Source organism: Salvelinus alpinus, chromosome 6, assembly GCF_045679555.1.
Source record: "Salvelinus alpinus chromosome 6, SLU_Salpinus.1, whole genome shotgun sequence".
NCBI classification, from domain to species: domain Eukaryota; kingdom Metazoa; phylum Chordata; class Actinopteri; order Salmoniformes; family Salmonidae; genus Salvelinus; species Salvelinus alpinus.
Window position 1 is genome coordinate 40,348,826 of NC_092091.1, and position 12,788 is coordinate 40,361,613.

The 12,788-nt window shown below is 41.8% G+C and overlaps 1 protein-coding gene across 1 annotated transcript in view; it reads left to right on the plus strand.

Moving 5' to 3' along the window:
* Window positions 1-11,160, plus strand: part of LOC139578684 (rhophilin-1-like) — a 60,491-nt gene extending 49,331 nt beyond the window's left edge. Inside the window, exons 12-15 of the mRNA XM_071406617.1 lie at window positions 1,818-1,894; window positions 7,379-7,525; window positions 7,655-7,807; window positions 8,071-11,160. Of these exons, the coding sequence (XP_071262718.1) occupies window positions 1,818-1,894; window positions 7,379-7,525; window positions 7,655-7,807; window positions 8,071-8,280 (587 nt within the window). The 3' untranslated portion in view covers window positions 8,281-11,160. The remainder of the gene's footprint in view (window positions 1-1,817; window positions 1,895-7,378; window positions 7,526-7,654; window positions 7,808-8,070) is intronic.
* Window positions 11,161-12,788: the final 1,628 nt, after the last annotated feature.

Below are 12,788 nucleotides of genomic sequence, written 5' to 3' on the forward strand. Positions count from 1 at the left end.
CTGCCACCTACCCAAGAGGTTAAATGAGAAACCACTGTAGCTCTTTGAAGAGTCTTGGTGGTTCCAAACTTCTTCGATTTAAAAATGTTTGAGGCCACTGTGTTCTTGGGGACCTTCAATGCTGCAGACTTGTTTTTGGTACCCTTCCCCAGATCTGTGCCTCGACACAATCCTGTCTCGGAACTTTACGGACAATTCCTTTGACCTCATGGCTTGCTTTTTTCCCTCTGACGTGCATTGTCAACTGTGGGACCTTTTTATATAGACAGGTGTGTGCCCTTCCAAATTGTAGAAACATCTCAAGGATGATCAATGGAAACCTGAGCTCAATTTCGAGTCTCATCGCAAAGGGCCTGAACTTATGTAAATAAGGTATTTCTTTTTTCTATTTTTATATATTTTCAAAAATGTCTAAACCTGTTTTCGCTTTGTCATTATAGGGTATTGTGTGTAGATTTTATGAGGAATAAAAATTTAAAAAATTAATTTTAGAATACAGCTGTAACTGTGGAATGTGTAAAAAGTCAAGGGGTCTGAATAATTTCCGAATGCACTGTATAGTATTGGCCAGACTTAAATGCGCTCTAGTCAAACTTGTCCTATTTTAAATACAGAGTCCAGGCAAAGGTTTTGACACACCTACTCATTCAAGGGTTTTTCTTTATTTTTACTATTTTCTACATTGTAGAATAATAGTGAAGACATCGAAACTATGAAATAACACATGGAATCATGTAGTAACCAACAAAAGTGTTAAACAAATCAAAATATTTGTTATATTTCAGATTCTTCAAAGTAGCCACCCTTTGCCCTGATGACACACAGTGCTTTCTCAGTGTATGAAATTAACACCTTTTAGTGTTACAGTAAATCATTTTTTGGTGTTTTAAAACTATAAGGTGTAAAGCCTAATTATCATATATTCCTGGTTGCTTTTTCTTTTTGAGTGAATTGTAGAGTTACCACCCATGACAGTATTTGTTAGTGACAGACATGGTTGTTTAAGTATTTCATTCTAAAGGCCTGTGGCTTTCACTGAGTGTGTACCAAGGCAAATGCTATCATTATTATCTATGACTATGCAATACTTATATCATAAGGCCTTACTTTGATTGCCTAGTTTTACCCTAACACAGTGGTGTTATGAAACTCCTGGTTTACAGGCCACATCAGGCCTGTAAATCACATTATGCAAAGTGATGTGTAATTCTTATTGGAATCCAGCCAGTTAGGATATCCAACAATTAGAGTTTTTATTCACCCACACCTACATTCAGAATGACTGTTAGAAAAGTTGATAAGAAGACTATCTGTACCATTTAAACTGTAACAACAATTTCAGTAACGGGTGCAATAAATGTAGGTAACTGATTTGGATCAGTTTAGATTTTTGTTATTTATCTTTGTGAAGCATAAGATTAATCAATGTACATGCAAAAACACATATACTAAAAACAAATTCAGTAATTTGATGTTTTGTTGATTGTGTTGGAAAATGCTGTCTCAGGTGTCACTCCAGAATCTCCCATAAATGTTCAATTGGGTTGAGATCTACTGACTGAGACACACACACGCGCACACAATTTAAACCCCCTATGCTCCTTTGAGACCCCTCTTTCGAAGTCACAGATCTCTTTTTTTATTTTATTTAATTAGCTATGATTGCCAAAATAATGTGCATCTGGGCATTTTTATATATGACCCTAAGCACCTGCTTTGAAAATACTTTGTATCCCTCATTTACTCAAATGTTTCCTTATTTTGACAGATTATCTGTTAGAAACAGTAATTTATCATTTGTCTCTCTTCTTCCTCAGCTCAAACCCAGCAGAAGCCTGATATAATTCCACCCAATTTCTCCACTGTCCAAGTCACTGACATCTTCCGAAGGCTGGTAAGTCTTTATTTTATATTTTTGGTGGTCCACAAGAGAGCAGAGAGAGATCATGAGCAGATGGGCTGCCACATTTTCTAGCATGTTTTTACAAAAAGATGGATTTAGATAAACGTCGATTTTTCCATAAGGACATATACAGAATTCTACACTCCACAACATAACCTTCACTCCAAATCAAAACTCCAAACCTACAACCTGATTTTGAACAAAATTACCTGGAAGGATTCCTACTACCAAAGATTCTTATTTCCAAGGTCTATACAGAAAATGCTCTGGCAAAAGAAGCACAAGAAACCTGAAAACACCATCCAACCTGGAACTGAGTGAGTAATGTTTAGTCTGAAGCTACTTTTAAAGCCAAGAAGAAAATAAATGACAGTGATATATTTTACTTTATAGGGACTGAATGCTAAGTTAAGGCTACCAAGTGTTCTAAGACAGAACAGATCAGACAATTAGCACTGAGGTGTGAAGGGTGTCAAAGCCCTTGACACCAACAATGGCAGTGGAGTTTCACAGCCTTCCCCACCCAAATGCAGAGGCCTTTGAAGCACCCTCCATCTGTGCAGAGGTCATTACAATACAATACAGTAATACAGTATTTTGAACTGATATGCAGCCATGACACTTAAATTGTAAATTAACTCAATAAGAAACAATGTTGTTGCTTTGATCACATCAGAAGAGGATTTCAAATACAACTGCCACAGGACAACTTTGTTTGGATGTCGGTAAGGACCATTCGTTGAAACTGAAGAGATATAGCTAGCTAACGACCTCCTTTTCCACGTGGAAAAAAAACCGGACAGACTTGCTAGCTAGATAGGCTGGAATTTTCTTCAAGGAATCTGCCTCCCAAAAAAAGCTTCTCCCAAGTGGGTGTGACACCTACTCCCGTTGCCTGCTGGACTGCTGCTTGGATTCCACCTAGCCTTCTGTTCACTGTCTGCCCTGGCCTGTCTCTCCCTGTATGGTAGAGGTACCCCCACCACACTCCCCCCTCTCTCCCGATCTTTCACTCGCCTCCAACACACACGCACTGTTGGGGCGAGTGACTCTGAACTTACAATGGCTAGCCCCAAGTCAATATTTTTTTCTTGTGCTTTATGCTATTTGCCTCATGACTCCTGCTTGCTTTGTTGACTATGAACTTGCTTGTTTAGCCAACCTTGGGATAGACTGTTTGTTCCCACACTCAGGACTCTGACTCTATTGGTTACACACACTTTTGGCCTCCCATCCTATTCTAACCACCTCTTTGTATTCATGTTACCTGATGAAATTGCTGTACAATATGATCTTGTTGCCATCTCATGCACATTCAAGTGTCATAAATCAACACTGTAGAGATCCGCCTGTCCTCTGCCGTGCCCTGATTGTATTACTGCTGATGATATCTGGAGATGTGTATGTACACCCTGGCCCATCTACTGTTGCTAGCTCCAATTCTGATTTGTGCTCTGATATTTGCTTCACTGATTTCTGCTCTCGTAAAAGCCTGGGTTTTCTGCACGTTAACACTAGAAGCTTATTACCTAAAATGGATAAATTGAAAGTGTGGGTTCACAGCTCCAATCCAGATGTGTTGGTCATTACTGAGACGTGATTAAGAAAGATTGTTTTGAACACTGATGTTAACCTTTCTGGTTATAACCTTTTTCGGCAAGACAGATCTTCCAAAGGTGGTGGAGTGGCAATTTTTTACCAAGGAACATATTCATTGCTCGGTTGTCTCCACCAAGTCTGTCCCCCAACAATTTGATATGATGGTTTTAAGCGTTAAACTTTCAAATAGCTCTTTGTTGACTGTTGCTGGGTTTTATCGTCCACCATCAGCACAGGCCTGTACCCTAAATGCCCTAAGGTCTCTCCTGGCCCATTTAAGCTAAATCTGAATTTGTCCTGCTAGGTTACCTAAACTGGGACATGCTTAAACCACCTGACCAGGTCCTAAAGCAATGGAACTCTCTAAATCTTTCTCAGATTATTACCAATCCCACAAGGTATGACTCCAAACACCCAGAAAAGGCTACTCTCCTTGATGTTATCCTTACAAATAATCCTGATAGGTATCAGTCAGGTGTTTTCTGTAATGATCTTAGTGATCACAGCCTGTGTTCGTAATGGCTGCTCTGTGAAACGACCTGTCCTGATTGGTCATAGACGCTTGCTAAAAAACTTTCATGAGCAAGCCTTCCTTCATTACCTGGTCTCTGTAATTGGTATAGAATCAGCTCAAATCAAATTTTATTTGTCACATACACATGGTTAGTAGATGTTAATGCGAGTGTAGTGAAATGCTTGTTCTTCTAGTTCCGACAATGCAGTAATAACCAACAAGTAATCTAACCTAACAATTCCACAACTACTACCTTATACACACAAGTGTAAAGGGGTAAAGAATATGTACATAAAGATATATGAATGAGTGATGGTACAGAACGGCATAGGCAAGATGCAGTAGATGGTATGGAGTACAGTATATACATATGAGATGAGTAATGTAGGGTATGTAAACATAAAGTAGCATAGTTTAAAGTGGCTAGTGATACATGTATTACATAAAGATGGCAAGATGCAGTAGATGATATAGAGTACAGTATATACATATACATATGAGATGAGTAATGTAGGGTATGTAAACATTATATTAAGTGGCATTGTTTAAAGTGGCTAGTGGTACATTTTTACATAATTTTCATCAATTCCCATTATTAAAGTGGCTGGAGTTGAGTCAGTATGTTGGCAGCGGCCACTAAATGTTAGTGGTGGCTGTTTAACAGTCTGATGGCCTTGAGATAGAAGCTGTTTTTCAGTCTCTCGGTCCCTGCTTTGATGCACCTGTACTGACCTCGCCTTCTGGATGATAGCGGGGTGAACAGGCAGTGGCTTGGGTGGTTGTTGTCCTTGATCATCTTTAGCTTGATCCCCTCTGTTGAATTTGCTTGGACCTTCTTTTTTATATTTTCAGTGGAATTGTTAACAAACACACCCCCATAAAGAAAATGAGAATTAAAAACAGGTTCAGCCTCTGGTTGTACCATGATCTGGCAGAGTTACTCCACATCAAGAATTCCATTTGCCAAATCACTCGGCACACGCATACTCAGTCTGACTGGCTCTCATTCAGGCAAATGAGAACTAAGTGCACTTAGACTATCCAGAAGGCCAAAGTTAGTTACTTTAAGGCTCAGTTCTCTCTGTGGGTCTAACCCCAAGAAGTTCTGGAAAACTGTTAAAGACCTGGAGAATAAACCCTCCTCACAGCTACCCATGTCTCTTAATATTGATGTGGTTGTTACTGACAAGGAGCACATGGCTGAGCTCTTTAATCACCACTTCGTTAAGTCAGGATTCCTAATCAACTTAGCCATGCCTTCTTGCCCATCCAACATTTCCTCATCTACCACCCCTTCTAATGTGACTAGCACCGATGCTCCTCCCTTTTTTGCCCCTGCCCCACTACAAAGTTTCTCGCTGCAGGCAATCACTGAGTCAGAGGTGCTAAAGGAGCTCCTTAAATTTGGCTCCAAAAAACATCTGGGTCAGATGGTTTAGACCCTTTCTTCTTTAAGGTTGCTATCCCGATCATCGCCAAGCCTATCTCTGACCTTTTTAACCTGTCTCTCCTCTCTGGGGAGGTTCCCATTGCTTGGAAGGCAGCCATGGTGCATCCTTTATTTGAATGGGGGAGATCAAGCGAATCCCAACTGTTATAGGCCAATTTCTATTTTGCCCTGTTTATCAAAAGTGTTGGAAAACTTAGCAATATTCAACTGACTGGCATTCTAGATGTCTGTAGTATTCTCTCTGGTATGCAATATTGTTTCCACTCAGGTTATGGATGTGTCACTGATGTCACCATTGCCCTTGATTCTAATCAATGTTGTGCTGCTATTTTTATTGACTTGGCCAAAGCTTTTATACGGTAGACCATTCCATACTTGTGGGCCGGCTAAGGAGTATTGGTGTCTCTGAGGGGTCTTTGGCCTGGTTTGCTAACTACCTCTCTCAGAGTGCAGTGTATAAAGTCAGAACATCTGCTGTCTCAACCACTGCCTGTCACCAAGGGAGTACCCAAAGCTCGATCCTAGGCCCCACGCTCTTCTCAATTTTCATCAACAACATAGCTCAGGCAGAAGGAAGCTCTCTCATCCATTTATATGCAGATGATAGTCTTATACTCAGCTGGCCCCTCCCCGGATTATGTGTTAAACCCTCTACAACAAAGCTTTCTTAGTGTCCAACAAGCTTTCTCTGCCCTTAACCTTGTTCTGAACACCTCCAAAACAAATGTAATGTGGTTTGGTAAGAAGAATGCCCCTCTCCCCACAAGTGTGATTACTACCTTTGAGGGTTTAGAGCTTGAGGTTGTCACCTCATACAAGTACTTGGGAGTATGCCTAGATGGTACACTGTCCTTCTCTCAGCACATATCATACCTACAGGCTAAGGTTAAATCTAGACTTGGTTTCCTCTATCGTAATCGCTTTGATTACAGATGACCATCCTACCCATGCTAGATTACTGAGATGTAATTTATAGATCGACAGGTAAGGGTGCTCTCGAGCGGTTCTTTACCATTCGGCCATCAGATTTGCCACCAATGCTCCTTATAGGACACATCACTACACTCTATACTCCTCTGTAATCTGGTCATCTCTGTATACGTGTCGCAAGACCCACTGGTTGATGCTTATTTATAAAACCCTCTAGGCCTCTCCCCACTATCTGAGATATCTACTGCAGCTCTTATCCTCCACATACAACACCGTTCTGCTAGTAACATTCTGTTAAAGGTCCCCAAACCACACCTCCCTGGGTCGCTCGTCTTTTCAGTTCACTGCAGCTAGCAACTGTAACGAGCTGCAAAAAACTCTCAAACTGGATAGTTTTATCTCAATCTCTTCATTCAAAGACTCAATCATGGACACTCTCTTACCGACAGTTGTGGCTGTTTCACATGATGTTTTGTTGTCTCTACCTTCTAAGCCCTTTGTGCTGTTGTCTGTGCCCAATAATGTTTGTACCGTGTTTTGTGCTGCTACCCTGTTGTGTTGCTGCCATGCTATGTTGTTGTCTTAGGTCTCTCTTTATGTAGTGTTGTGGTGTTCCTCTTGTCTTGTCGTATATTTTTATTTTTATTTTTAATCCCAGCCCCCGTCCCCGCAGGAAGCCTTTTGCCTTTTGGCAGACCGTCATTGTAAATAAGAATTTGTTCTTAACTGACTTGCCTAGTTAAATAAATAAAATACAAATGGTAAGACTGATGATGGTGACAATGACGACGAGGATGATGTTCATTCCACCTAGCCGTCTTCAGATGAATGCACTAACTGTAGGTGGCTCTGGATAAGAGCGTCTGCTAAATGAGTTAAATGTAAATGATGACGCCGATGACTGACTGATTTTGATGGTGATGTTTTTTAAATGAATGATGAGTCCTATAATGAAGATGGTCTCTCGCTGTCTCCCCTGCAGGGTCCCTTGTCAGTGTTCTGTGCACGGGCGCGCTGGGGGCCGGTGCGTTTGGTGTGTCTCCAGCGAGGGGAGGGCGGTCTGGGGCTAACTCTCAGAGGAGACTCTCCTGTTCTGGTGGCTGGAGTCGTGCCGGGGGGATGTGCTGAGGTGAGATGGTCGTACCCTGTCTCTCGTCTTAACCCTCCTTTGCATTCCTATTATTCCTATTTCCTCAAACTGAAAATGTACAGTATTTCATGCCCCACTGAAATATACTGTGTATGTGTGTGTTCTCAGGAGGCAGGTCTGAGAGAGGGGGACTACATCGTGGTGGTGGATGGAGAGAACTGTAAGTGGGCTAAACATGGAGAGGTGGTTCACAACCTGAAGAGCTGCAGTGACCGAGGAGTGGAGCTCGGCGTCATCACACTGCACACACACGACACACAGGTATGTTTCGTAGCACTGCACACACACGATACACAGGTATGTTTCGTAGCACTGCACACACACGACACACAGGTATGTTTCATAGCACTGCACACACACGACACACAGGTATGTTTCATAGCACTGCACGCACACGAAACACAGGTAGTTTTGTTTGTTTGTGTTTGTGTGTGTGTGTGTGTGTGTGGTGTGTGTGTGTGTGTGTGTGTGTGTGTTCGAGTGCTTTGGTGCATCAGTAATGTGTGTTGTGTGTGTTTGTTCAGGTGGAGAGGAGGTCAGTGATGCTCTCCCCCAGTGGAGACAAAGAGAACGCTTGGCAACGGACCATGGGTGGGGCTAAGGCCCAGAGCTCCGTCTCCTTACTCAACTGGAACAGGAAGAAAAACAGGGAAGGGGGAGGAGTCACCAAGAGACTGGGCAGCACCTTCAGTCTGCCGTTTGGAAACCTCAGAGACAGTGAATCCATGTACTGAGATAGACGGAGGGCAAGCTGAAATGGTGCTCGATTCCATACAGTGCACTTCCAGCCAAAAGTAGGGTGCCATTTCATTTTTGTGCTATAGACAGACAAACCACTCAGGGAATGGCAAAGGGACATGTTCCAATACAAGGATGAGTTGTATATGGCTGGATATTCCTAGATATTGTAATGCATTATAGCAGCAACGCAAGGAACATTCCGAATAGGAGAATTGTACGAAGAGAAGAGGAGGAGGATGCTATGTCCAGATGCCCAGGGAAACTACAGTGGTTTTAGAAAGCAGCCAACTGCAGGTATATGTCACTGAAGGGGTTAAGAGCATCATGTAAATGACGTCTTAAAATAGACTAATAGTTGTGGCCCAGTATTGTTGTAGCTGACTTACTATACAGCTAAAGGGCTTTAGAGAGATGAAAGAAGATAAACTGGACTTACTGTCAAACTACAGCCTCTGGTCTTAAGACAACGTCATCATGTTGTCTTAATGTTGAAAACATGTTGTTTTACTGTTTACTGTATCCCAGAGTCTTGCTTTTCCACTCCGGTCTTAATGAGGTTACTCCCAACCGTTAAAACAACAATCACACCTACATCCATTCAGTACGTGAGTTTAGCGCTTACTTTCTCAAGCTAGAGCATTGTGAATCTTGTTTTTTGTTGTTGTAAGATTTTATTTTATTTGATGTTTTGCAAAGCACACAACGGACAACATCACACAAACATCAACTACATCACACCTGCCCAGACTCATTAGCACACACCCCCATCTCCAGTGCTTTGAGAAAAGAAAAGAATCGTCCAGCCCATTGGGTATCTCACAACACCCCTATATTCCATGTCTTGAAATATGCATACTGACGGATTAAGAGTAACATTGTAATACTTCTGACAGCCAACTTTCTAGCTCCGCCCACAAAAAAACACTGGATTATTGAGTCATTGGATGCGTTTGTAAATTCACTCTGGATATCTGATTTCAGAGCACTCTGGTCTGAGTGCAGAATAACTGATGAATTTGCAAACACCCATTGAATATGAACGGTGTCCGTAAACATCAGCAAAAACCGTAATTCAGTTGTTGCCGGCAGCAGTTACGGTCACCAACGCTCTAGACAACATGAAAACACCCTAACCAGCTCTGCTAGGGTGAATAAAATGGTCAGAATGAGGTGTTCTCTCATTTATGTCGAAGTACAGTAGCTAGCCAACTTTAGCCAGTTAGCTTGGGTGCTTGACTGCCGTTGTGAGGTCAGAACATTCGGATCAACCCTACTCCTCATCCAAAGCGTCCAGTGTCCAAGCGTCCAAGCACTCTGTCCACTGTTAATGGCAAATTCAATCTGATATCCGTTCTGAATATTACGAACGCCCAGAGCGCACTCTGAGCTCACTCTGGCACTCCAGAGTGAATTTATGAACACACCCATTATAGTTTTACACTTGGGACATGACTCTGCTGTTGTGCTGTAGAATTTGTGAATTTTGTCTCTTGTACTGTATCATCAATTCTATAGATTGGTTTATACTGGGTTAAGCATTTTCGTTAACAGTAATTTCATTAGTTCTGCTCCAACTTTCCCTCCATCTTGTGCCAACATCAGTTCTTTTTAAGTCTTGGTTCCAATAGTTTCTTTTTTTCTAAGAGATTGTCAGTTTGATATGCTCCTGGCAAGGTTTTGTATATCGTCCCTATCAAATGAACATCCTTATCTGACTCATCCTTTATCTGTGAATTCTGAAAAGCTATCCAAGGTTTGTTCCATAAGGTTGTGTTTTTATGGAGTGATATTGGTACTTGTAGAATGCGTTTAATTGTCTTCCATATTGTTATAGTGTTCTTAACTATGAAGTTGTTAATGTTCTTAGCTTAATGCTTTGAAAATAGAGACGTACAAAGCCTTGTGCATCTTCTTGAAGCACACAGAGAGTTTACAGCGGTAGCCATGTTACTGCATTCTGTGCTCCTACCAGTGTTTTTGATGTAAACGTTTTTCTTTGTTTCTCTTTCTGTCATCTTGATTGTTGGGTACAAATGACTACCCACAAGGCACTTCAATAGTTATGTCACAGGAGGTTGATGGTACATTAATTGGGGAGGACAGGCTCGTGGTAATGGCTGGAGCGGAATTAATGGAATGGAATGGTATCAAATACATCAAACATATAGTTTCCATGTATTTGATGCAATTCCATGAATTCCGCTCCAGACATTAGTATGAGCCGTCCTCCCCTCAGCAGCCTCCTGTGTTATGTGTATTTTTAGTTTCTTCTGATGTTTTGTAGTTTTAATTTTGTACGACATTCTTATGCACCGGGACTTCATAGGAGGAGGAAAAACTAACGCTCTACGTATGTCGTGACACTGAAATGGTTAACGTGGTAATATGCACATTAGGGGATTGACTAAAGACTTTTATGTCTGGTACTTAGTAGAGTTGAATAGGAGAATGGACAGTCTACCATGTAGAAACCAGCTATCAATGTAACCATAGAAGCCTAGAGAAGAGCTGACACAATTGTTAAAGACACTTTTTTTTATGTTAACAATTTCAATATTTGGATGCAAATACTATTTTAAATTCTAATACATTTATGTATTTTTTCTCAAAATAATGATTATGAGATTTGTATTTCAGATTGTGAATTAAGTTGCCCTTGTGTTCTGTGGTCTCTTGTTTGAGTGTGTGTAAAGGGATTTGTATTTATTTTGTTATGTGAAAGACTGATAATCATGGCTGGGTGCTTGTATGATCAACCATCAATTCCTCTTTTGAGGTGTGCTTGTGCGCATGCACGTGAATGCTTTTCGTGTGTGTTATTTGTAGAGTATTTGCACAGAATGTTGTTGATGAATTAAAGGAGTGGATCAATGCGTTGTCTCTCTTTCTCACACTGATTTGTCTCAATTGACGCTAACAGGTTCTGGTGGTTCTCAGGGTTATGATGTTCAGTTGTTACCAGCATCGAAATAGTTACCAGCATAATTTGTGTTAAGTGGTTTCCAGCAGGTGTCACTATAATCCAGGTTATTGCGTCAGATGGGGCCAGATTGGTTTGTGAGAGTCATTTAAAGCAGACAGATGTACACTATATATACAAACGTATGTGGACACCCCTTCAAATTTGTGGATTTGGCTGTTTCAGCCACACCTGTTGCTGACAGGTCTATAAAATTTAGCACACAGCCATGCAATCTCCATAGACAAACATTGGCAGTCAAATGGCCTTACTGAAGAGCTCAGTGACTTTCAATGTGGCACCATCATAGGATGCCACCTTTCCATCAAGTCAGTTCGTCAAATTTCTGCACAGCTAGAGCTGCCCCGGTCAATTGAAGTGCTGTTTTGAAGTGGAAACATCTAGGAGCAACAACGGCTCAGCCGCGAAGTGGTAGGCCACACTAGCTCACGGAACAGGACCAAGTGCTGAAGCACATAAAACTCATCTATCCTTGATTGCATCACTCACTACCGAGTTCCAAATTGCCCCTGGAAGGAATGAGCACAAATGCTGTTCGTCGGGAACTTCATGAAATGGGTTTCCATGGCCGAGCAGTCGCACACAAGCTTAAGATCACAATGCCAAGCGTCGGCTGGAGTGGTGTAAAGCTCGCCGCCATTGGACTCTGGAGCAGTGGAAACGGGTTCTCTAGAGTGATGAATCACGCTTCACCATCTGGCAGTCTGACGGACGAATCTAGGTTTGGCGGATGCCAGGAGAACGCTACCTGCCCCAATGCATAGTGCCAACTTTAAAGTTGGTGGAGGAGGAATAAGGGTCGGGGGCTGTTTTTCATGGTTCGGGCCATGTCCCTTAGTTCCAGTGAAGTGAAATCTTAATGCTACAGCATACAATGTTATTCTAGACGATTATGTGCTTTCAACCTTGTGGCAACAGTTTGGGGAAGGCCCTTTCCTGTTTCAGCATGACAATGCCCCCTTGCACAACGTGAGGTCCTATAACCCCTTTTGCATGAATCTACACAGATGTTTATGCCTCTGTAATACCCTGTGCGTGCACATACACACACTCACTCTATTTCCCTGTCTCTCACACACACACACATTCTCTATCAGTCCAGTTGTAAATCTAAGTGGATCTGTATTCCCCTCTGACCCTTAGGCAGAGTGCTCCTGTGTTTACTCCTCAGACAATCATTTTTCAATCAGTAATCAATGAACAAAGCAGTTGGGAATTATTGACCCAAGCCTAGGCCCAGCACCACAGGATGATAACCCAGGGAGGTCTGCAGTGTTTGTTTCCGCACACATCTGTGTGTGTCTGTGTAAGCAATATGCATTTTTAGGTACAAAAAAATGACATTTAGGGTGGACAACAATCATAGAACAAGGAATCACAAACACTTTAATTTACAACTTGGCTTCATGGTGAGTGTGTATGTGTGATGGTTATATCCTCTGAGCAGCAGATTATTTCTGTCTGTCAGTGAGTTGTGTGTGTGAGTATTTTAAATAGGTTAGGGTTACATTACGCTACCCT